At 44.4% G+C, this 25,734-nt stretch overlaps 1 protein-coding gene across 1 annotated transcript in view; it reads left to right on the forward strand.

Annotated features, from left to right (window-relative positions):
* LOC115119868 (inactive phospholipase C-like protein 1) overlaps window positions 1-25,734 on the forward strand; it is a 142,821-nt gene continuing 117,087 nt past the window's right edge. The window contains exon 1 of the mRNA XM_065018818.1: window positions 1-1,021. Coding sequence (XP_064874890.1) covers window positions 845-1,021 — 177 coding nt within the window. The 5' untranslated portion in view covers window positions 1-844. The remainder of the gene's footprint in view (window positions 1,022-25,734) is intronic.

Consider the following 25,734-nt stretch of genomic DNA (forward strand, 5'->3'; position numbering starts at 1 on the left):
TGTGTTCGTCCTTCTCGTCAAAATCTGTTGCAGACTCGACTAAAGTGTTTAGCAGCTCAGTGTACTTTGAGAGCTTAACCAATGTACGGACCTATGGGAGATACATCTTGTTCTCCTCATAACAACATATATCACAGCGTAAAGTTGACTGCCTTGCACTTTGGTAACTGTTGGATGGTAAGGTAGACTGAGTTGGCTTCTTTAAGCAGGAAGGTTAGGCTACCCTGGAAGACTACACCTAAATACGTGTGTTGTTTTAAGGATTTTTATGCGAAGTTTCTTCTTCCCAATGTTAATCTATCATTGAGTGTGAGGTAGCATCGCTGGAAGCCTACAGGACTGCTGCCAATCTGTGAGGTTGGGACTTGTTGCGTGAAAAACACATCCCCCGGGAATAGTGTTTTCGGGTAAACCCTTTTTTAAAACCAATTTGCATTCAAGTCGGTGCGTGTCAGTGGTGTTTTGATTTCACAACAGGACAGATTATCGAGTGTCTGTGGTGGGTGTTCCCCAATCCTCTGATTCTAGTCCTGATAGTATACAAGTCAGGTCGACTTTGTGGAGACTGGAGAGCGAACATGAGACTGAATGTGATGGACTTTAGGCGTGATTAAAGAAATTGAAGTAATTACCTAGGCCTACACAACTGCCTGACCGGAGCGGCTCTAATGGTCTAACGGAACAGCCCTCGCCAGATGTGCGCTGGAGTCCAGTTCCGTGGTTCATATTTTTGGAAAGGCGCAGCAGACCCCTCCATAGCCTACCCGTGCACTTATATGTAAATAAATGGCACCCATAATACGTCGAATTTAGTGATTTTCTATAGCCTGTAACTGCTGAGAAGATGTCGGAGCAAGAGCGCTATGGGGACGGACTGTGCGACGATGGAGCTCCGGAGATCATCCCGCCGAGAGCGTCCAGGACGGGAAGGCGGAGCGGAGTCATCCTCCCTGGCCAGGACAACGATACCATCGTCCTGGAGGCAGTGAGGGCAGCCCCACGCAGGAGCAGCATCATCAAGGTAAAATAGATTAGTTATTTAAAGGGATGGTTGAGGCTACATGTAATGATAACACTGGCAACATTTATCTGAACGATTTAGGTTAACAGATCTGTTTCACACAATCACCTGCTTTTACCTGAGCCATTTGTTTACCTTAGTTCACCCGCATAAAATAGCCAGGCTTCAAATGAAAAAGCCATCGGCTAATGCAGTAGTTCCCCACCTATTTTGGTTACTGTACCACCAACTATATTTTGTTCTGCCTGGAGTACCCCTCGTGCATTTTACCAGTAGGCATATGGTCTCATGAGTCTTCTCAAGTATCCCCTGTGGATTGGCCAAGTACCCCCAGGGGTTATATTACTCCTGGTCGGGAACCACTGGGCTAATATAATAGCACTGGAGCTTTCCATTGCACTGTTCATAATGTGTATTCATCCACTTAAAATGTCTCTGCAACAGACACTAGACATGGAGCCGCCGGATAAAGGACGGTGGGTAATGAATAGAAGTAGGATAGGCTACAGTGGGTTGTGATTACATTAGCGTGTGAACATGAACAAGCACCAGACAAATGCCAATACTCTTCAGAGACGGTCTCAATTTGGGTCTCAGACATATTAATTCCTCACACTGCACAGCAAAATCAGTTGTGTACATTAACTCTGAAAGTGTGTTTTCAGTGAACATATGAGTCCCACTGAACTGGTGATAAAATAACACTTTGGAGATTGTTAAAGATTTAACTCTGTTGCGGTGTTCCCCATTCAACATGTAAAGTGTTCAATTTAACTTAACTGTGGTGTTTGCCAGTGGTGTAAAAATACGTCAAAGTACTACTTAAGTAGTTTTTTGGGATATCTGTACTTTACTTTACTATTTATATTTTTGTCAACTTTTACTAAACTACATTCCTAAAGAAAATACTATACTTTTTACTCCATACATTTTCCCTGACACCCAAAATACTTGTTACATTTTGACAGGAAAATGGTCCAATTCACACACAAGATAACATCCCTGGTCCTCCCTACTGCCTCTGATCTGAAGGACTCACTAAATACCTACTTCGTTTGTTAAATGATGTCTGAGTGTTGGAGTGTGCCTCTGGCTAGCCGGCAATTTAAAAATGCTTAATATAAGGAATTTGAAATGGTTTATATTGTTACTTTTGATACTTAAGTCAATTTGAGTAATTCCATTTACCTTTGATACTTAAGTATATTTAAAACCAAATACTTTTAGACTTGAGTCATTTTCTATTAAGGTATCTTTACTTTTACTCAAACATGACATTTGAGTACTTTTTCCACCACTGGTGTTTGCATAGCCCTACTGTAGATTAATATGCAATACCTATAGTGTAAAACATGATTTAGAGTAAACTGGACTAACTTTGCTCTATGACAATATTTCTATCATTAGGCCTTACTTTGATGGCCTAGTTTAATCTTAGCACTGTGGTGTTAAGAAACTCCTGGTTTACAGGCCACATCAGGTCTGCAAGTCACATTAAGATGGCTTGCAAAGTGATGTATAATTTCTTTTGGAATTCAGAGTTAGGATATCCAACAGTTTACATTTTTGTTCACCAGCAACCAGCATTCAGAATGACTGTCAGCGTTAGGAAAGTTTATAAGAAGATTACCTAAACCAATTGAACTGGAACAATTTCAGTAACAGGTGCAAAAAATGTATTATATTTATCCTTGTGTAGCATAAGATTAATCAATCAATCAATGTACATGCAAAAACAGATATTAAAAACTTCTTTTTTTTTCATCTTTTTTTTTCTACAATAGAGAATGCTGGGAAATATGATAAGGATGGGCATGGTGTTGATGGGACTGTTTTACTCTCCAAAGTAAAACAGACTTTTAACACCAAAACTGGGGGTTAATTTACACTCCTGCAGAGTGAATTTAACTCCTGAATCAACACTAGAAATGTTACACTGAAAAATCAACACTGGCCATTTTTCTGTGTGGATGACAATCTTATTGAGGACTTATAAGAACTGTTTCTCATTTTCGAGGAGAGAAACTTGCAGGGCGCCATGGTTAGGCTATAATGGTGTTCTGAAACTGAAATGATGTCAGCCTTTCGGTCTCAGTTCGTTTGGATATATACTGTAGGCAACAGCAGGTGCCACTCGTGGTTTCGTTTTGATTTTAACTGTCACGCACTGCATTTTTTCTGCACTGCAATTGGCCAAAGAATGTAGGCTACACATTGAGTGAACAACCTGTGACGCCCGCCCGCACCTACTCCTGACAACAGCGCACATTCCACGCGCCGAGTGATCTCAATTCAGGCCCACACAGAGCATCACACATGTGTATTCACATGCCAAACCTGTGCCTAACCTGTACCATTATGCTCACTTTATTTCCATTTCACAATGGATTTATGATTAACCTGAATATGCCAAAAACACACCCTCATAGAAGTTGTCTTCCAAAAGAAGCTCTCACCAGCACAGATTTAAATCATCAACAATGTTTGAATAGTTGTTGTCAACTTAGATAACCTGTTTATAAAACGATACCATTTCAGAGCATCCAATGAAGAATGATCCTGCCCTCTACAGTGAGGGGGAAAAAGTATTTGATCCCCTGCTGATTTTGTACGTTTGCCCACTGACAAAGAAATGATCAGTCTATAATTTTAATGGTAGATTTATTTGAACAGTGAGACAGAATAACAACAAAAACATCCAGAAAAACACATGTCAAAAATGTTATAAATTGATTAGCATTTTAATGAGGGAAATAAGTATTTGACCCCTCTGCAAAACATGACTTAGTACTTGGTGGCAAAACCCACATTTCTTGTAGTTTGCCACCAGGTTTGCACACATTTCAGGAGGGATTTTGTCCCACTCCTCTTTGCAGATCTTCTCCAAGTCATTAAGGTTTCGAGGCTGACGTTTGGCAACTCGAACCTTCAGCTCCCTCCACAGATTTTCTATGGGATTAAGGTCTGGAGACTGGCTAGGCTACTCCAGGACCTTAATGTGCTTCTTCTTGAGCCACTCCTTTGTTGCCTTGGCCGTGTGTTTTGGGTCATTGTCATGCTGGAATACCCATCCACTACCCATTTTCAATGCCCTGGCTGAGGGAAGGAGGTTCTCACCCAAGATTTGACGGTACATGGCCCCATCCATCGTCCCTTTGATGCGGTGAGGTTGTCCTGTCCCCTTAGCAGAAAAACACCCCCAAAGCATAATGTTTCCATCTCCATGTTTGACGTTGGGGATGGTGTTCTTGGGGTCATAGGGAGCATTCCTCCTCCTCCAAACATGGCGAGTTGAGTTGATGCCAAAGAGCTCCATTTTGGTCTCATCTGACCACAACACTTTCACCCAGTTGTCCTTTGAATCATTCAGATGTTCATTGGCAAACTTCAGACGGGCATGTATATGTGCTTTCTTGAGCAGGGGGACCTTGCGGGCGCTGCAGGATTTCAGTCCTTCACGGCGTAGTGTGTTACCAATTGTATTCTTGGTGACTATGGTCCCAGATGCCTTGCGATCATTGACAAGATCCTCCCGTGTAGTTCTGGGCTGATTCCTCACCGTTCTCATGATCATTGCAACTCCACGAGGTGAGATCTTGCATGGAGCCCCAGGCCGAGGGAGATTGACAGTTCTTTTGTGCTTCTTCCATTTGTGAATAATTGCACCAACTGTTGTCACCTTCTCACCAAGCTGCTTGGCGATGGTCTTGTAGCCCATTCCAGCCTTGTGTAGGTCTACAATCTTGTCCCTGACATCCTTGGAGAGCTCTTTGGTCTTGGTCATGGTGGAGAGTTTGGAATCTGATTGATTGATTGCTTCTGTGAACAGGTGTCTTTTATACAGGTAACAAACTGAGATTCCCTTTAAGAGTGTGCTCCTAATCTCAGCTCGTTACCTGTATAAAAGACACCTGGGAGCCAGAAATCTTTCTGATTGAGAGGGGGTCAAATACTTGTTTCCCTCATTAAAATGCAAATCAATTTATAACACTTTTGACATGCTTTTTCTGGATTTTTTAAATTGTTATTCTGTCTCACTGTTCAAATGAACCTACCATTCAAATTATAGACTGATCATTTCTTTGTCAGTGGGCAAACGTACAAAATCAGCAGGGGATCAAATACTTTATTCCCTCACTGTATCTATGAGCTCAGTTCGTGTCTGCATCCAGGATGGACTGTGGTCAAATATGGTCTCCAGTATATACTGACAAGATACCTGGAGTCTTTGCTATAAAAATGGAAGTAAAAGTTTGTCGGGAACATTCTAGCTGTCGGGAAAGTCTGGAACATTCTAGCTGTCGGGAAAGTCTGGAACATTCTAGCTGAATAAGAGCGGGCAGATACGCATGTGAACAACAAAAAAATCAGCTTCCTCTGCTTCACGCTTTATTTTCAAGCTGAAATATTTTAGGGCGGAGTCAGCCGTCTCGCTTTGCCTCTTCCTCTCTGCTGTGGTTGACCCTGTGGTTGACAACTGACCAGCAGCTACAAGCCAGTCTAGGGTGACATCATAGCTTTCCATGGTCGCTAGCGGTGATATGATGTCAGTTGACTTTACCAGAGGAGGATCATGTTATTGATAGATCACTGTTAAAGACGTCCTCCAGCGATACTATAAATTAGGTAAAAGACACAAACTGAAGGGTCAAAACGTATGTGTGGATAGTGTTTTTTTTTACTTCAAGGAGTTGGTCTGGTGGTCAGATGGGACGTCATCAGCCTCCCCCTAGCTTGAGGAACAATAGAGGAGCAATAGAGAACAGAAGGGGCAAGACCCCCTCCCACCACCCCCCCACTTGTGCCATGTTATGTTATACCGGGACCACCTATTGAGATGTGCCTTTTGTTAAATAAATCAGATGTTAAATGAGGTGACAAGGAGACTGGAGGAGGACTTTAAATAGATGTCCACCCTTAGAGGACATCTATGGAGGCTCCATACTCCTGTGTGTGTGTGTGTGTGTGTGTGTGTGTGTCTGTGTGTGTGTGTCTCTGTGTGTGTGTGTGTGTACTCCCAGCTGAGAGGCTCTGATGTGGTGATTGTGTTAACTGAGCCCTCTCTCTGTCCTAGTAGCAGGAAGTGTCACGGGTGATGCAAAGATAGAGGAATGTCAGTGACAGACACGGAGGGACGGGAACAGAGGGAGAGACACGGAGGGACGGGAACAGAGGGAGGGGGAGAGAGGGAGGGACGGGAACAGAGGGAGGGGGAGAGAGGGAGAGACACGGAGGGACGGGAACAGAGGGAGGGATGGAAGGGAGGGAGGATAGAGGGATGAATGCAGAGGAGCACAGAGGAAGGACAAGGATGGAGACTGAGGGAGAAAGAGATTAGACAGGGGGCTTGTGACTTGGCCCAGCCTCATGATGGCAGTGCTCACATTAGGTCCCATGTGTGAGTAACTGTGTCCTCCTCAACCAAAGATGCCCAGACAGAGAAACCCTGATAGGAACCTGGCTAATCAACAGGACTTTGTTGTTTAGGGAAACCGATGGAGACCCACCCCTCAGAAATGAAGGGAAGGACGAGGTTGGCGCATCTCTGAACCTCCCCCTCTGGCTCTGAACAACACTGATTGATGCATCGCCTCTGCTTGTCAAGTCTGTATATAGGAAGTTTTTTTTTGAGTCATTGTCTCACTGTAAATTATAAAAAGAACAACACAAGTCATTCAGTCACACGATCAGACATTAGATGCCCAGACCAGAAAGTTACACGGGTCACCCTGTGTCTCTGTCTGCCATTCCACTAATACCCATTAAAGTCCATGGGCCAGACCCTAAAATTCAGGCTCACTTGGGTGACGATGTCTCATAGTGATTTTCTTGAAGGTTTATGTTCCCAGAGTTGGAAAATGTGTGATATCAGTGCAGCAATGGGAGATTCCTCTACATTATTACTCTTTATTTCATCCCTCCATCGCAGGGAGGGATTTTACCCATAGGGATTTTACCTTATAGAATAAAATAAAACTTTATTGTCCATCTAGGATGGACATTTTTCTTTGGCATCAGCTTAAATTAAAATGATCGCACACACATACATTCTCACATCACATTTAAACCAGTCAGTCCATCATACTGCATACGCTATCAACATAGAGGACATCAATACATTCACGCCGCTGTCCCAACTGCACTGGATAGATAAGTACATATACTTACACAATTTACTTTGCATTTAGTAGACCAACAGCACAAGCAACAAATGAATGTTTGAAAACATTCTTCTTGGCCTTGGGCATTCTGAAGCGCCAGCCAGAGGGAAGCCTCTCCAACTGAGGGTGTAGAGGGTGAGAGGGGTCGCCAACAACAGCCAGTGCCTTCTTTTTGGTTGCCTTGTGGAACAGACTGGGCAAATGTGCCTGCGGTCGACCAATTACTCTGCTGGCTGTGTTTACTATTCTGTTCAGTTTGCTTTTGCGACTCACGCTCAGATTACCAGACGGTCATATTGAACGTGAGGATGCTCTCCACCAAGCTGCTGTACACCCTCTTCAGAACACCCTGGCTGACCCCAATCCCCTTCAATTTCCTCATTAAAAACAGGCGCTGGCTTGCTTTAAAAAAATATATACATTCTGCATTCTCTGTAAAACTCAGTTTATCAATTTCTGTGCCTAGGTATTTGAAACACTCAACCACCTCCACTGGTTGGTTGTTCAGAGAGAGTCTTTGGGACCTTGGCAAGTTGTTGCCATTGATGATAATTTCCTTTTGTCTTTTCCACATTGATGTGGAGGGCACTTGACCGGCACCATTCTTGAAGTTTGTTTAAAATATCTGTCCCCATCTGACCCCAATCTTCTTCTTTTTAAAGACTCCCACCAGAACCATGTCTTCAGTGGACGTGAAAAGGCTCACATTGTTTCCTTGGATCTTCATCTTGTTAGTGTAGATGGAGAACAACAACAGTGAAAGGACACAGCCCTGGGGTGCCCCTGTGTTCAGGGCCAGTTCATCAGAGAGGGCCCCATTCATGAGGACCCTCTGTGGGCAGTCAGTTAATAATAAGTCCTTGATCCAACCTGCCAGGCCTCCGTTGACGTTCAGGTCCAGTAGTCGTTTCAGCAGTATGTGTATTTGCATTCTATTGAAAGATGAACGAAAGTAAAATAAATGAAAGGTGTGCATATGATTTAGCATGTTGAAGGGGACTAGCCACCATGTTCATCAAGGTCAGGGTAGCATCCTCAATCCCTCTCTGTGCCTTATAGGCAAACTGGAATGGGTCCAGTTGATCTGCTATGGACAGTTCTTCAGTACTTTGCTCCGCAGTCCGTCTGGGCTCGGCGCTTGTGTGGTTTAATATGTGACTAGCATGAGACCACCTCGTTATCTGGACAGGAGAGGATTTGGGGATGTTCTCACATTTTTGTTTACATTCGACTTTAAAATTGACAATGTCAAATCTTCCATAAAAACAGTTAGGGTCGTTCACAAAGGATGAACAGTCTGCAATTTTATTGTTCTCTTTTCTCTTCCCATCATTCATTGCATTAAGCCCTTCCCATGTTTGTCTTGGATTGGCTGGACAGAACCTCTGCTCCACTTTATCCTTTCAGTCCTTTTTATCTTTCCACATTTTTGACCTGAATTCATTTTCTTGCTCCTTTACAGCTTCAGCATCTCCTTTACAGCTTCAGCATCTCCTTTACAGCACCAGCATCTCCTTTACAGCTTCTCATTTACAGCACCAGCATCTCCTTTCAGCAATGCAAACTTCTTTAAGTGAGGCACATTTTCAACACCCAGGGCTTGTTGTTGGGAAATACTCTGACAATTTCTGTGTTAATGACAGTATACTCACAAAACTGGATGTATGATGTAATGCTGTCTGTAAACTCTTGGGGATCCCTGCACAAGTCAAAGTACACCTCCCAGTCTGTGTTGTCAAAGCAGTCCTTGAGCTCCTCCCTACTCTCCTCTGTCCGTACCTGAATGGATTTCTCTGCAGGTTTTCTGCATTTCACCTGCTGCTTGTATCTCGGGTAGGAGATGGATAACATTAAACGATCTGATTTCCCGATGGGTGCTCCGGACACTGCCGTGTATGCGTCATCTCCGTTGCCATAACACTGGTCCAGGATGCTAGTAGGACAGGTGACGTACTGTTTGGATCAGCTGATCGGGAAAGCCAAGAGTGGGGAGGTGCTCGGAGAGGGAGAGCGCATTAAAATCCCCAAGAACAAATACTGTCTGGTCAGTTGATCGTGAAAGCGCAGCATTGAAACAGTCTGTAATCCTGTCAGCAGCTTCCTTATTGTTAGGTCCAGGCACATAGACCAGAATAATGGTAATCTGTCCAAACTCACTTGGTAGATAGAATGGCCTGAATGATACAATGAGAGTCTCATAGTCTCTGGTGCACATTTGTTCTATCACATTACACTGCGTGGCCAAAGTATTATCTACGAAGATACACAGCCCCTCGCCTATTGATTTATGTAATGTTGTTTAGGCTCCGTCTGCTCTAATAACAGTGTATCCATCAATGTCCACATCAATAACAGTGTATCAATCAATATCCTGTAATGTAATCCCAGCCCTCGTTCCCGCAGGAGGCCTTTTGCCTTCTGGTAGGCCGTCATTGTAAATAAGAATTTGTTCTTAACTGACTTGCCTAGTTAAAAATTAAGGTAAAAGCAGATTGAATTACTTCTACTGTGACAAACAATGTCAGTATACAACAAATTATTGCTCACATATACCCTTAAATCATATATCACTGGAAAGCTTACCATCACAGCTATCCATCAGACACATTTTTGGAATGTTCAGGTCAAGAGAACTTTGACCTTTTGACCTCTAGGGTACATTTCAGAATTACTTGTATAAATTGCAAAAAAATACAAAAGGAAACCCGTATACAGTTTCAACTTTGTTAGACAAGTGGTTCTGAAAGGTCATGAAATTATCTTTCAAATATATATACTATAACCAACTTTGAAAGCACCACCTACAACCATTGTTTCAAAATAGCACATATTGTGCAACTGTTGGAAGCTTAGCCATTGATTCCCATGTAGTGGGACACCTATGTTTTTGGATTGTAACTTCGGTGATAGACGCGTCAAATTGCACACACACTGCTAGAACAGGGTTTTAAAAAGATTTGTAGCTACAGGGCATTCACAGGATTCACACACTAACCCCACAGAAGTATTTTTCCAATATGGCCGCCAACCAACTCAGTGGGATCTTATTGGATCAATTTTGCATGACCATACCTGTATGAAATTGTAGTGTGCCCAATATGATCTTAAAATGTTCATGGTGATGTGGAATACACAACCACATGAGCCAGGTGTGCCATATATATATATATGCAAAATTGATCCAATAAGATCCCACTGAGTTAGTTGGTGGCCATATTGGAAAAAGGATTCTGTGGGGTTTCATGCTTCTATCACAGAAGTTACAATCCCAAAACATAGCTGTCCCACTACATGGAAATCAATGGCTAAGCTTCCAACAGTTTAATGTCAGTTGCACAATATGGGCTATTTTGAAACAATAGTTGTAGGTGGTGCTTTTAAAGTTGGTTGAACTAAACTCAGAAAAAAAAGAAACGTCCCTTTTTCAGGACCCCATCATCGGACTGAGCTTGTTGTCATTGCAGGCCATCTCAATGATGTGCGTTACAGGGAAGACATCCTCCTCCCTCATGTGATACCCTTCCTGCAGGCTCAGGAAGGGTATCAAATACGGCTTGCAGGTCATACTGCTCGTCCTGTGCATGATTTCCTGCAAGACAGGAATGTAAGTTTTTCTGCCATGGCCAGCGAAGAGCCCGGATCTCAATCCCATTGAGCACATTTGGGACCTGTTGGATCGGAGGGTGAGGGCTAGGGCCTTTCCCCCCAGAAATGTCCAGGAACATGCAGGTGCCTTTGTGGAAGAGTGGGGTAACATCTCACAGCAAGAACTGGCAAATCTGGTGCAGTCCATGAGGAGGAGATGCACTGCAGTACTTAATGCAGCTGGTGGCCACACCAGATACTGAGTGTTACTTTTGCCCCCCTCCCCCCCTTTGTTCGGGGACACATTATTCCATTTCTGTTAGTCACATGTCTGGGGAACTTGTTCAGTTTATGTCTCAGTTGTTGAATCTTATGTTCATACAAATATTTACACAATTTAAGTTGACTGAAAATAGGGTGGCGCAGTGGTTAAGGGCACCTGTGCCACCAGAGACTCTGGGTTCGCGCCCGGGCTCTGTCGCAACCGGCCGCGACCGGGAGGTCAGGGATGTCCGTGGGGCAACGCACAATTGGCCCAGCGTCGTCCGGGTTAGGGAGGGTTTGGCCAGTAGGGATATCCCTGTCTCATCGCGCACCAGCGACTCCTGTGGCGGGCCGGGCGCAGTGCACGCTAACCAAGGTCGCCAGGTGCATGGTGTTTCCTCCGACACATTGGTGCGGCTGAATTCCGGGTTGGATGCACGCTGTGTTAAGAAGCAGTGCGGCTTGGTTGGGTTGTGTATCGGAGGACGCATGACTTTCGACCTTCGTCTCTCCCGAGCCCGTATGGGAGTTGTAGCGATGAGACAAGATAGTAGCTACTAACAATTGGATACCATGAAATGTTGGAGAAAAAGGGGGTAAAAATTAAAATAACATATATTTTTTTTTTAACTGAAATGAAATGCAGCTGACAGTGAGAGAATGTTTCTTTTTTGCTGAGTTTATATATAATTTGAAAGGTAATTTCATGACCTTTCAGAACCACTTGTCTTACAAAGCTGAGAACGTATCAGGGTTTTCCTTTTTTAAGCAATGTTTACAGGTCAATCTGATATGTACCCTAGAGGTCAAAGTTCTGTTGACCTGAACATTCTGAGAATGTGTCTGACAACGATGAGACAGAATATAGGGAGAGAGGTCAGAGAACTGGACAACAACCTCTCCCTCAATGTGAGCAAGATAAAGGAGCTGATCGTGGACTACAGGAAATGGCGATCCGAACAGGTCCCCATTGACATCAACGGGGCTGTAGTGGAGCGGGTCGAGGGTTTCAAGTTCCACATCACCGACTAACTATCATGGTCCAAACACACAAAGACAGTTGTGATCACTCAGATCCTAAAAAAGTTTTACAGCTGCACCATCAAGAGCATTGCATAACCGCCTGGTACGGCAATTGCTCGGCGTCTGACCACAAGGTGCTACAGAGGGTAGTGCGTACGGCCTAGTACATCACTGGGGCCAAGCTTCCTGCCATCCAGGACCTACAGTTGAAGTCGGAAGTTTACATAAACTTAGGTTGGAGTCATTAAAACTTGTTTTTCAACCACTTCACAAATGTATTTTTAACAAACTATAGTTTTGGCAAGTCTGTTAGGACATCTGCTTTGTGCATGACACAAGTACTTTTTCCAACAATTGTTTACAGACAGATTATTTTACTTCATCACAATTCCAGTGGGCCAGAAGTTTAAATACACTAAGTTGACTGTGCCTTTAAACAGCTTGGAAAATACCATTAAATTATGTCATGGCTAAAAAAAAATTGATGGCATCAAAATTATGTGGATATATTGAAGTAATATCTCAAGACATCATTCAGAAAGTTAAAGCTTGGTCGCAAATGGGTCTTCCAAATGGACAATGACCCCAAGCATACTTCCAAAGTTGTGGCAAAATGGCTTAAGGACAACACATTCAAGGTATTGGAGTGGCCATCACAAAGCTCTGTCCTCAATCCTATAGAACATTTGTGGGCTGAACTGAAAAAGCGGGTGCGAGCAAGGAGGCCTGAAAACCGGACTCAGTCACACCAGCTCTGTCAGGAGGAATGGGCCAAAATTCACACAACTTATTGTGGGCAGCTTGTGGAAGGCTACCTGAAAACGTTTGACCCAAGTTAAACAATTTAAAGGCAATGCTACCAAATACTAATTGTGTGTATGTAAACTTCTTACCCACTGGGATTGTGATGAAAGAAATAAAAGCTGAAATAAATCATTCTCGCTACTATTATTCTGACATTTCACAATCTTAAAATAAAGAGGTGATCCTAACTGACCTAAAACAGGGAATTGTTACTTGGATTTAAATGTCAGGAATTGTGAAAAACTGAGTTGAAATGTTTTTGACTAAGGTGTATGTAAACTTTCGACTTCAACTGTATATAATAGGCGGTGTCAGAGGAAAGCCCATAAAATTGTCAGACTTCAGTCATCCAAGTCATAGACTGCTTTCTCTGCTACCCACGGCAAGCGGTACCGGAGCGCCAAGTCTAGGACCAAAAGGCACCTTAACAGCTTCTACCCCCAAGCCATAAGACTGCTGAACAATTAATCAAATGGCCACCCGGACAATTTACATTGACCCCCCCCCCCCTCCATTTGTTTTGTACACTGCTGCTACTTGCTGTTTATCGTCTATGCACAGTCACTTCACCCCTACCTATATGTACAAAACCCCTGTATATAGCCTCCACACTGACTCTGTACCCCCTGTATATAGCCTCCACACTGACTCGGTACTGGTACCCCCTGTATATAGCCTCCACACTGACTCGGTACCCCCTGTATATAAGCCTCCACACGGACTCTGTACCCCCTGTATATAAGCCTCCACACTGACTCGGTACCCCCTGTATATAGCCTCCACACTGACTCGGTACTGGTACCCCCTGTATATAGCCTCCACACTGACTCGGTACCCCCTGTATATAGCCTCCACACTGACTCGGTACCCCCTGTATATAAGCCTCCACACTGACTCGGTACCCCCTGTATATAAGCCTCCACACTGACTCGGTACTGGTACCCCCTGTATATAGCCTCCACACTGACTCGGTACTGGTACCCCCTGTATATAGCCTCCACACTGACTCGGTACCCCCTGTATATAGCCTCCACACTGACTCGGTACCCCCTGTATATAGCCTCCACACTGACTCGGTACCCCCTGTATATAGCCTCCACACTGACTCGGTACTGGTACCCCCTGTATATAGCCTCCACACTGACTCGGTACTGGTACCCCCTGTATATAGCCTCCACACTGACTCGGTACTGGTACCCCCTGTATATAGCCTCCACACTGACTCGGTACTGGTACCCCCTGTATATAGCCTCCACACTGACTCGGTACTGGTACCCCCTGTATATAGCCTCCACACCGACTCGGTACTGGTACCCCCTGTATATAGCTTCTTTATTGTTATTTTATTGTGTTACTTTTTATTATTTTTTACTTTAGTTTATTTGGTAAATATTTTCTTAACTCTTCTTGAACTGCATTGTTGGTTAAGGGCTTGTAAGTAAGTATTTCACGTTAAGGTCTACACTTGTTGTATTCGGCGCATGTGACAGTTTGATTTGATGGATAACTGGGACTCTATTCATTCCAGTGATATATGATTTAAAGGGTATACGTGAGTAATAACTTGTTGTATACTGACATTCTTTTTCACAGGGTAAAATCCCTATGGACTGTTAGACCAGGTGCCTAGAAACATCAACAGAAGAAGAAGATTAATGTGCCACAAGTTCAGTATTGTGACATTACCGTTTGGACTGACAGGGTAGGCTGGAATCCATTATGCTCCACTGCACACACTCTGCCCTTGGAAAAAGCCTCTCACACTAAAATGCTTCACGAAACAGACCGATGTATCTATCAAGGGATGATTGCATCTTGTTGCCCTGTAAAAGCGAAGTTTGTTTGTTTCTGTGTGTGTGTGTGTGTGTGTGTGTGTGTGTGTGTGTAGAGGATAATAAGGATCGATCCTTTTGTGCTCTCTGTGCCCTCTGCCTGGCCGGTGAGTCAGTTGTGGATCAACGTCATCTAGATGAGTATAAGGCCTCTTGCTTCTGCCTGGCCCTCCCAAGGTACTGTTGACACGTGGTTAGAGATGAAGCTTTCCAATCACTAACCTTCCACTCTAGCGCTCATAAAAGTCTCCCATCCAGTTGATCCCTATGCTTTCTCTTAATCTCTGTGCACAAATACATTAAGCACTATGTCTTCCTATCCCACTGAATGATAAGGTTATGAAGAGCAATATAGAATTGAGATTGAGATTGAACACTGCTTCTTACATGTGCTAGGACAGTTACAGTATTACTTTTCCTTATGGAGAATGATGACCATTCTGTTGCTCAGCCTTTTAGAGTGACATTATAGGAGTGTTCATCTCAATCAAGTCGAATAATTAGGCCTAACGTGTACATTTTTCCTCGACAAATGAAGATTAAAATCGTAACTGTTACTTTTCTCCACCCAACACCACCTGTGTTCTGGGTTGGTGTGTTTGTCTCAGTCAGGCTTCAGTGAAAGGGAACCACTCACTCACTCTCCACTCTGAGGCCCATTGAAACATATAGGATTGAACATAGCCCTGACACAGCTGTGTATTGTCGCTCTCTCTCGCTCTCTCTCTCTGCTACTGTTGTTTGAGTGCAGCCCTGGCCAATCCTGAACTTGCTGGGCTTCAACCTCCCTCTCTCTCCCCACATCTCTGTCCCACTGTGTTTTCTCTCAACAATGATTTGTTTACAAAGTACGCTAGGCTCCGGGTCGTGTGTGTAGGGGAGAGACTGAGGCCTCTGTCCCCTCAGTGTCATCCTACTATTGGTACCACAGCATCCCGAGAACTCTCACCACCACACCACAGCTGCTCGTCACGAGGCTGTGTTAGTGTGTGTGAGTATGTGTTCGCCCTGAGGAATAAGCCTGAATCAAACAGAAACTGTAAAACATATTGCCCTGTGACAGCTGTTTTGTCAATCTATGGAAGACGCTCTACTCCCTGCCACTTTTAGTCTACATTGTCACATGGACTGCTATCAAACTATTTCAGTACTAATTGACCTTTCACCTTCACCACAATACCTTGATACGTCTAGACTCCCTGTCAATAAGTTGAGTTGTTGGGTGTTTGTGTGCACATGAGGTGCCAGGATGAGCAGGAAGAGTAAGAGAGAGTGTGAGAGTGAGGAGAGAGTGGGGGAGGATGGCGAGCCCTATCTGTACACTGCTGTTTAGTAATACCCTGCAGCTGATGTTGAGTCTCTCTCTTCCCATCTCTCTCTCTTTTACATAGTTTACTCTCCTGAATATAACTGTTATGAAGTTATTGTTATTGGGAGTGTTCTGTCAGGGTCAAGAGTTTCGAGCGAGAGTTCACACAGACACCTACAGATGAAACATTATGGAGTCTTAAAGGAGGCCTGGGTAAAGCCAAAATTTCACTAATGTTCCAACATCAATTGATTATTTCTCAAGTATGCTTTAGGATACAAATGTCAAATACACTGAGTGTACAAAACATCAGGAACAGTCTTTCCCTGACAGGCTGACCAGGTGAATCCAGGTGAAGCTATGATCCCTTATTGATGTCACTTGTTAAATCCACTTCAATCAGTGTAGATGACGGTGAGGAGACCGGTTAAAAAGGACTTTTAAGCCTTGAGACAACTGGGACATGGCTTATGTATGTGTGTCATTCAGAGGCTAAATGGGCAAGATAAAATATTTAAGCACGTTTTGAACGGGGTATGGTAGTAGGTGCCAGGTGCACTGGTTTGAGTTTGTCAAGAACTGCAACGCTACTGGGATTTTCACACTCAACAGTTTCCTGTGTGTATCAAGAATTGTCCACCACTCAAAGGACATCCAGCCAACTTGACACAACTGTGGGAAGCAACGGAGTCAACATGAGTTAGCATCCCTGTGGAACGCTTTCGACGCCTTTAATCCACGCCCCGACAAATTGAGGCTGTTCTGAGGGCAAAAGGGGATGCCACTCAATATTAAGAAGGTGTTCCTAATGTTTGGTTCACTTAGTGTATATGTCAACAATCCCTCCTCCAAAGGACACTTGTATGGATAACATTTTGTAAAAATCCCCCAAAATCATGGATTTGTTCTAGTTTCTTAAGGAATCACCCACATAGAGAGCAATAAACAGAGAGAAAGTCACAGTGAAGGAAGGTCTGTGATTGGTGCAGTGCGCGTGTGTGTTCACTAGTGCATAGTGTTTTACCTCAGGGTGAAGCAGACTGGAGAAGGACTCTGGAGAGGGTGTCTAATCAAGGGTGCCTGCAACAACACCTTTAGGTCAACATAGCAGAGCCTACAGGGGGTCACACCTGTAGGGATGAACAGGGTGACGAACACCCGCATACACATGCTCTTAGATACACACTCATGGACACATGGATAGGCTAAAACATACGCAAAGCCTAACCTTGGCATATGCTACACTTGAAAGTCTATGCTACTCTGTGTATTATAATTACCTAACTACAAACTCTTCTTCACTCAATTCGCTGGACCTCTTCAAATCAACAATGTATTTGTCACATACACGTCTTTAGCAGATGTAGTAAAATGCTTGTGTTTCTAGCTCAAAACTGCAGTAATATCTAACAATACACACAATCTAAAGGAATGGAATTAGAATATTTAAATATTTGGACGAGCAATGTCAGAGCGGCATAGACTAAGATACAGTAGAATAGAATACAGTATATACATATGAGATGAGTAATGCAAAATATGTAAACGTTATTAAAGTGACTAGTGTTCCATTTATTAAAGTGGCCGGTGATTTCAAGTCTTTGTATATAGGCAGCAGTCTCTAATGTGATGGCTATTTAACACTCTGATGGCCTTGAGATAGAAGCTGTTTTTCAGTCTCTCGGTCCCAGCTTTGATGCACCTGTACTGACCTCGCCTTCTGGATGATAGCGGGGTGAACAGATAGTGGCTCGGGTGGTTGTTGTCCTTGATGATCTTTTTGGCCTTCCTGTGACATCGGGTGCTGTAGGTGTCCTGGAGTGAAGGTAGCTTACACCCGGTGATGCGTTGGGAAGACCGCACCACCCAGACCGCACTATGGTGTTGAATGCTGAGCTGTAGTCAGTGAACAGCATTCTTACATAGGTATTCCTCTTGTCCAGATGGGATAGGGCAGTGTGCAGTGCGATGGCGATTGCATCATCTGTGGTTCTATTGGGACGTTAAGCAATTTGAAGTGGGTCTAGGGTGTCAGGTAAGGTAGATGTGATATGATCCTTGATAAGTCTCTAAAAGCACTTCATGATGACAGAAGTGAGTGCTACGGGTCAATAGTCATTCAGTTCAGTAACATTTGCTTTCTTGGGTACAGTAACAATGGTGGACAACAGACTGGGATAGGGAGAGATTAAAAATGTCCGTAAACACTCCAGCCAGCTGGTCTGCACATGCTCTGAGGATGCAGCTAGTGATGCCGTCTGGGCCGGCAGCCTTGCAAGGGTTAACACGCTTAAATATCTTACTCACGTCAGCCATGGAGAAGGAGAGCCCACAGTCCTTGGTAGCGGGCTGCGTCGGCTTCACTGTGTTATCCTCAAAGCAGGTGAAGAAGGTGTTCAGCTTGTCCAGGAGCAAGACGTCGGTGTCCGCGACGTGGCTGGTTTTCCCTTTATAGTCCATGATTGTCTGTAGACCCTGCCAGATACGTCTCGTGTTTGAGCCGTTGAATTGCGACTCCCCTTTCTCTCTATACTGACCCTTTGCTTGTTTGATTGCCTTACGGAGGGAATAACTACACTGTTTGTATTCGGCCATATTCTCAGTCACCTTGCCATGGTTAAATGCAGTGGTTAGTGCTTTCAGTTTTGCGCAAATGCTGCGATCTATCCACGGTTTTTGGTTAGGGTAGGTTTTAATAGTCACAGTGGGTATAACATATCCTGTACACTTCCTGATAAACTCAGTCACCGTACCAGTCTGCGTGATCAAAACAGTCTTGAAGTGTGGATTCCGATTGGTCAGACCAGCGTTGAATAGTCCTTAGCACGGGTACTTCCTGTTGGAGTAGCAGTGGTCAAGTGTTTTAGCAGCGCGAGTAGCAGTGGTCAAGTGTTTTAGCAGCGCGAGTAGCAGTGGTCAAGTGTTTTAGCAGCGCGAGTACTGTTGATAGAACTACCGTAACGTTTTCCTCAAATTTGCTTTGTTAAAATCCTCAGCTACAATATGCAGTCTCCGGATATGTGGTTTCCAGTTTGCAGTGAAGTTCTTTGAGGGCCGTCGTGGTATCAGCCTGAGGGGGAATATACATGGCTGTGACTATAGCCAAAGAGAATTATCTTGGGACGTAATACGGTCAGCATTTGATTGTGAAGTATTCTAGGTCGGGTGAACAAAAGGACAAGAGTTCCTGTATGTTATCACAATCACACCATGAGTAGTTAATCATGAAACATAAACTCCCGTCCTTCTTCTTCCCAGAGAGATATTCTTCAAGACAGTATATCCCGAGAGAGACATTTTTTTCCATGAAACAGAGTATGTTACAATCCCTGATGTCTCTCTGGAAAGAAATCCTCGCCCTGAGCTCATCAACTTTATTATCCAGAGACTGAACATTAGCGAGTAATATACTCAGAAGCGGTGGGTGGTGTGCACACCTCCTGAGTCGGACTAAAAGTCCACTCGAGTACCTCTTTTCTGCCGGCGGTGTTTTGGAACAGCCTCTGGAATCAGTTAAATTGTCCTGGAGAGTACGAACAAAGGATCCCAATTCGGGAAAGTCGTATCCCTGGTCGTAATACTGGTATTGCCGGTGAGTTACTGCCACTCTGATATCCAAAGCTTCTTCTCAGCTGTATGTAATAACCCCCAAAATTTATGGGCTAATAATGTAAGAAATAACACACAAAAAAACAAAATACTGCAAAGTTTCCTAAGAGCTAGAAGCACGGCAGCCCTGTCCGTTGGCACCATTTTACCCTGCTCTGTCCATTGCAGAGTAGGGATGGACATGACTAATTGAGTACTCGAGTACTCAAACGGACATCTAAACTCAATCTTTAACCAGAGATCACTTTTTTTTTTATAGTGTAAAACTATATTTTTGTCCACCCAAAAATGTAAATGTTGTCTTAAAGACAACATTTATTTGCTTTAACTCTAGTGTACCATTTGCACAACACAAAAGAAACCAATCCAAGCATCACACAGTTCTTCTCCCTAAATTCCCTTTCCCCTCCATGTCTCACTCAATTGCGTTCCGACTGCTCCCTCTACACACGTGTGCTGACTGCGCACGCAAGCTACATAAATAACTGCCTTGTAAAATACTCGTTAGTACCGTGGCAAGGAAACAAAACACGAATTGGGTTTAACTTCTTTAGGAAAGCTGGCCTAATGTTAGAAACAAACATCATTATGTTGTCATATTTATTTATTTTCTAAGCTATAGCACAATCTTTTACATATAGCAGGTTACTAAAGGATCAAAGAGGTCTGCTTCGTGTGTTCATTTTTTCCATGTAAAAAATATTGCGATACTGGTATCGTCTCAGCCCTAATACAAACCTATTTAACTGATGGGATACTCAAGCTACATTCCTTGCCAAACGACAACAGTTTTATCATGAATTCCAAAATTGACTAGTTGATTGAAGTAGGGAATTATGTGTTCCAAACACAATCTACAGTTTTGGTATAATTGTGTCCCGTCTATTTTCCACATAGGCTACTTTGCGAACTGCTAGTGCCATTTAGAATTGGTTAGCCTATAACCTCCCTAAACATAGACAAGTTCCACACGGAAAATATACAAAAACATTTGTTTGATAAAGACAAATAGGTGTTTACAGGCAGTAGAGCCTGCCATCATTCACTTTGATCTGAACTGTGTGTTTACAGGCAGTAGGGCCTGCTGTCATCATTCACTATGAACTGGACTGTGTGTTTACAGGCAGTAGGGCCTGCCATCATTCACTTTGATCTGAACTGTGTGTTTACAGGCAGTAGAGCCTGCCATCATTCACTTTGATCTGAACTGTGTGTTTACAGGCAGTAGAGCCTGCCATCATTCACTATGAACTGGACAGTGTGTTTACAGGCAGTAGAGCCTGCCATCATTCACTTTGAACTGAACTGTGTGTTTACAGGCAGTAGAGCCTGCCATCATTCACTATGAACTGAACTGTGTGTTTACAGGCAGTAGAGCCTGCCATCATTCACTATGAACTGGACAGTGTGTTTACAGGCAGTAGAGCCTGCCATCATTCACTTTGAACTGAACTGTGTGTTTACAGGCAGTAGGGCCTGCCATCATTCACTATGAACTGAACTGTGTGTTTACAGGCAGTAGAGCCTGCCATCATTCACTATGAACTGGACTGTGTGTTTACAGGCAGTAGAGCCTGCCATCATTCACTTTGAACTGAACTGTGTGTTTACAGGCAGTAGAGCCTGCCATCAGTTGCAACAGCGTGCTTCTAGATCATTAGAGTTCTTTCGCCAAAAGACACAAAATACAACTGAATGGATTTATGCAAATAAGTAAATACTACAGGAGTCCTCTTACATTTAGGAACCTCACAGTCCTTTTAGTCAAACAACCATGAAAAGGTAGGCTATTTTCCCCTCAGTTGCCTATGCACATCAACAACAAGATCAACAACTAATGCTTGCCAGAGCAAGAAGAGCTAAACTGTAATGAGGGAACATTAGATAAACCCTCTCAAACTTTTTCAGCTAGTTGGCTGTCAAAGTTGCACTGAAACGAGGGGGAATAGTAGTCTGCTCGTCCTTCTGCAGCTTGCCTGCCAATGCATGCTGGTCCCAACCAATGTGATGACCAGGCTGCGACCTGCGTTTTTACAACTGAATGGGAACTTGCCTACCTGCCCATTTGATTGATGTCAAATACATTTGATTGACAACTAGTAGATATGCTAACTGTAGATAACAGGCGTTGGAGTTAAGCTTAGCTAGCTAGCAAAGCCATTCACATTTCTTGCTGTAGCCACCAAAAACCGATATGAGGGGAAAAAGTCCGTCACTCACCCACTCCAATTACATGACATCCTCCTAGCAGCTAGCTAATGTTAGGCTCCATGTTTTTAACTTGCTAAGTAAATAGCTAGCTGCATAAATAGATACGCTAGCCCAGGGGTGTCAAACTCAATCAGCTCACTGGCCATATTGAAAAAACACAACACATTTGTAGGCCAGACAGACTATTTTTTTTAAGTGCAACTGCGACCCAAACTGGCCATTGTTTTATTAGAAAAAAATGTCCCTTTATAATATCCACTCATTAATAGGTTGCTGTATATAGCATTTTAACATATTAAACAAGAGATAAATAATATTTATCCAGCCTTTGCTGCTATTCTTGCAGATGTGCATAATAAGCTGTGACGCTAATAAAAAAGTATTTAATAACTACAAAGAACAAAAACCTTCAACTTAAATCTTTAGCTTTGAATTGTTTTGCACTGCATGGATCACCAGGTTGAGTGCAGCATTGCTGTGTGGTGCACTCAACTTGTCTTGTAGCTGAGAAGCCAGCCGAGGCTACTGCTCAGACGTTGCTGTGTGGTGCACTCAACATGTCTTGTAGCTGAGAAGCCAGCCGAGGCTTGTAGCTGAGAAGCCAGCCGAGGCTACTGCTCAGACGTTGCTGTGTGGTGCACTCAACATGTCTTGTAGCTGAGAAGCCAGCCGAGGCTACTGCTCAGACGTTGCTGTGTGGTGCACTCAACATGTCTTGTAACTGAGAAGCCAGCCGAGGCTACTGCTCAGACGTTGCTGTGTGGTGCACTCAACATGTCTTGTAGCTGAGAAGCCAGCCGAGGCTACTGCTCAGACGTTGCTGTGTGGTGCACTCAACATGTCTTGTAACTGAGAAGCCAGCCGAGGCTACTGCGCAGACGTTGCTGTAATGGTGCACTCAACATGTCTTGTAGCTGAGAAGCCAGCCGAGGCTACTGCTCAGACGTTGCTGTAGGGTGCACTCAACATGTCTTGTAGCTGAGAAGCCAGCCGAGGCTACTGCTCAGACGTTGCTGTAATGGTGCACTCAACATGTCTTGTAGCTGAGAAGCCAGCCGAGGCTACTGCTCAGACGTTGCTGTAGGGTGCACTCAACATGTCTTGTAGCTGAGAAGCCAGCCGAGGCTACTGCTCAGGCGTTGCTGTAATGGTGCACTCAACATGTCTTGTAGCTGAGAAGCCAGCCGAGGCTACTGCTCAGACGTTGCTGTAGGGTGCACTCAACATGTCTTGTAGCTGAGAAGCCAGCCGAGGCTACTGCTCAGACGTTGCTGTGTGGTGCACTCAACATGTCTTGTAGCTGAGAAGCCAGCCGAGGCTACTGCTCAGACGTTGCTGTGTGGTGCACTCAACATGTCTTGTAGCTGAGAAGCCAGCCGAGGCTACTGCTCAGACGTTGCTGTACTGGTGCACTCAACATGTCTTGTAGCTGAGAAGCCAGCCGAGGCTACTGCGCAGACGTTGCTGTAATGGTGCACTCAACATCTCTTGTAGCTGAGAAGCCAGCCGAGGCTACTGCGCAGACGTTGCTGTAATGGTGCACTCAACATCTCTTGTAGCTGAGAAGCCAGCCGAGGCTACTACTCAGACGTTGCTGTGTGGTGCACTCAACATGTCTTGTAGCTGAGAAGCCAGCCGAGGCTACTGCTCAGACGTTGCTGTGTGGTGCACTCAACATGTCTTGTAGCTGAGAAGCCAGCCGAGGCTACTGCTAAGACGTTGCTGTGTGGTGCACTCAACATGTCTTGTAGCTGAGAAGCCAGCCGAGGCTACTGCGCAGACGTTGCTGTAATGGTGCACTCAATATGTCTTGTAGCTGAGAAGCCAGCCGAGGCTACTGCTCAGACGTTGCTGTAATGGTGCACTCAACATGTCTTGTAGCTGAGAAGCCAGCCGAGGCTACTGCTCAGACGTTGCTGTAGGGTGCACTCAACATGTCTTGTAGCTGAGAAGCCAGCCGAGGCTACTGCTCCGACGTTGCTGTAATGGTGCACTCAACATGTCTTGTAGCTGAGAAGCCAGCCGAGGCTACTGCGCAGACGTTGCTGTAATGGTGCACTCAACATGTCTTGTAGCTGAGAAGCCAGCCGAGGCTACTGCGCAGACGTTGCTGTAATGGTGCACTCAACATGTCTTGTAGCTGAGAAGCCAGCCGAGGCTACTGCGCAGACGTTGCTGTAATGGTGCACTCAACATGTCTTGTAGCTGAGAAGCCAGCCGAGGCTACTGCTCAGACGTTGCTGTAAAGGTGCACTCAACATGTCTTGTAGCTGAGAAGCCAGCCGAGGCTACTGCGCAGATGTTGCTGTAATGGTGCACTCAACATGTCTTGTAGCTGAGAAGCCAGCCGAGGCTATTGCGCAGACGTTGCTGTAATGGTGCACTCAACATGTCTTGTAGCTGAGAAGCCAGCCGAGGCTACTGCTCAGACGTTGCTGTAATGGTGCACTCAACATGTCTTGTAGCTGAGAAGCCAGCCGAGGCTACTGCTCAGACGTTGCTGTAATGGTGCACTCAACATGTCTTGTAGCTGAGAAGCCAGCCGAGGCTACTGCTCAGACGTTGCTGTAATGGTGCACTCAACATGTCTTGTAGCTGAGAAGCCAGCCGAGGCTACTGCTCAGACGTTGCTGTGTGGTGCACTCAACATGTCTTGTAGCTGAGAAGCCAGCCGAGGCTACTGCTCAGACGTTGCTGTAGGGTGCACTCAACATGTCTTGTAGCTGAGAAGCCAGCCGAGGCTACTGCTCAGACGTTGCTGTAATGGTGCACTCAACATGTCTTGTAGCTGAGAAGCCAGCCGAGGCTACTGCTCAGACGTTGCTGTACTGGTGCACTCAACATGTCTTGTAGCTGAGAAGCCAGCCGAGGCTACTGCTCAGACGTTGCTGTACTGGTGCACTCAACATGTCTTGTAGCTGAGAAGCCAGCCGAGGCTACTGCTCAGACGTTGCTGTACTGGTGCACTCAACATGTCTTGTAGCTGAGAAGCCAGCCGAGGCTACTGCTCAGACGTTGCTGTAATGGTGCACTCAACATGTCTTGTAGCTGAGAAGCCAGCCGAGGCTTACTGCTCAGACGTTGCTGTAATGGTGCACTCAACATGTCTTGTAGCTGAGAAGCCAGCCGAGGCTACTGCTCAGACGTTGCTGTAATGGGCCTATATGTTTCCCCTTAGCATGGTGTTTTGTTTTTTGGTTATTCATTGTCAAGCTTTTAAAACAGAAGCCAGACTGCAACATTTCAGTAGCCTAGCCAGGACTGTGGCATGTCTGTACACGTTCCCTCCACTGCGTGCTGTAAACCAGGCTCACTAAAGCAGTGCAATTGAAGTTGAATTCACCGACCGAGTGCAAATTTCATGAAGTAGATTGACTCAACTGTTGACTCATTTCTACTCGCTTGTGTGTCCTATTCAGCCCTGGGCCTTGTGTTTGACACATGTGCACTAGCCTATTAGCCACATGATGACTGACTTGTGATCATTGCCCTTACTAGTTTGATTGATTGTATTGACATTCCCAGCCTTAGTTACACTCGTCCGTTTTTGTCCAAAATATTGAGTCATTGAAACTGAAACAATGTACCAGGCCAGTTGTGATTTACAACCTGACGCAATATTCTTTGGGCTACTAAGAAATGTTTTGGTGAATTATATTAATCGTTAATTGAACTGCATCCATCTATTCTGCCAACAATGCCTTACTGTACGTCATGGATTAGTTTTGTCAAATAGAACCAACAGTATTTTTAATACCAAATACAAGTTGGGTTTGAAGTGTAAACTAGGAATTTGATATTATTAACTGATATTAAGATTGTTTGTTTCATATCTGCAAAGTAGTTAAAACTCTGTCAGTTCTACTTTTAAAAGGCAACAGACTCCTCCAACACAGAGTCAGGATGAGGTGGGGG

This window comes from Oncorhynchus nerka, linkage group LG1 (genome assembly GCF_034236695.1).
Source record: "Oncorhynchus nerka isolate Pitt River linkage group LG1, Oner_Uvic_2.0, whole genome shotgun sequence".
NCBI classification, from domain to species: domain Eukaryota; kingdom Metazoa; phylum Chordata; class Actinopteri; order Salmoniformes; family Salmonidae; genus Oncorhynchus; species Oncorhynchus nerka.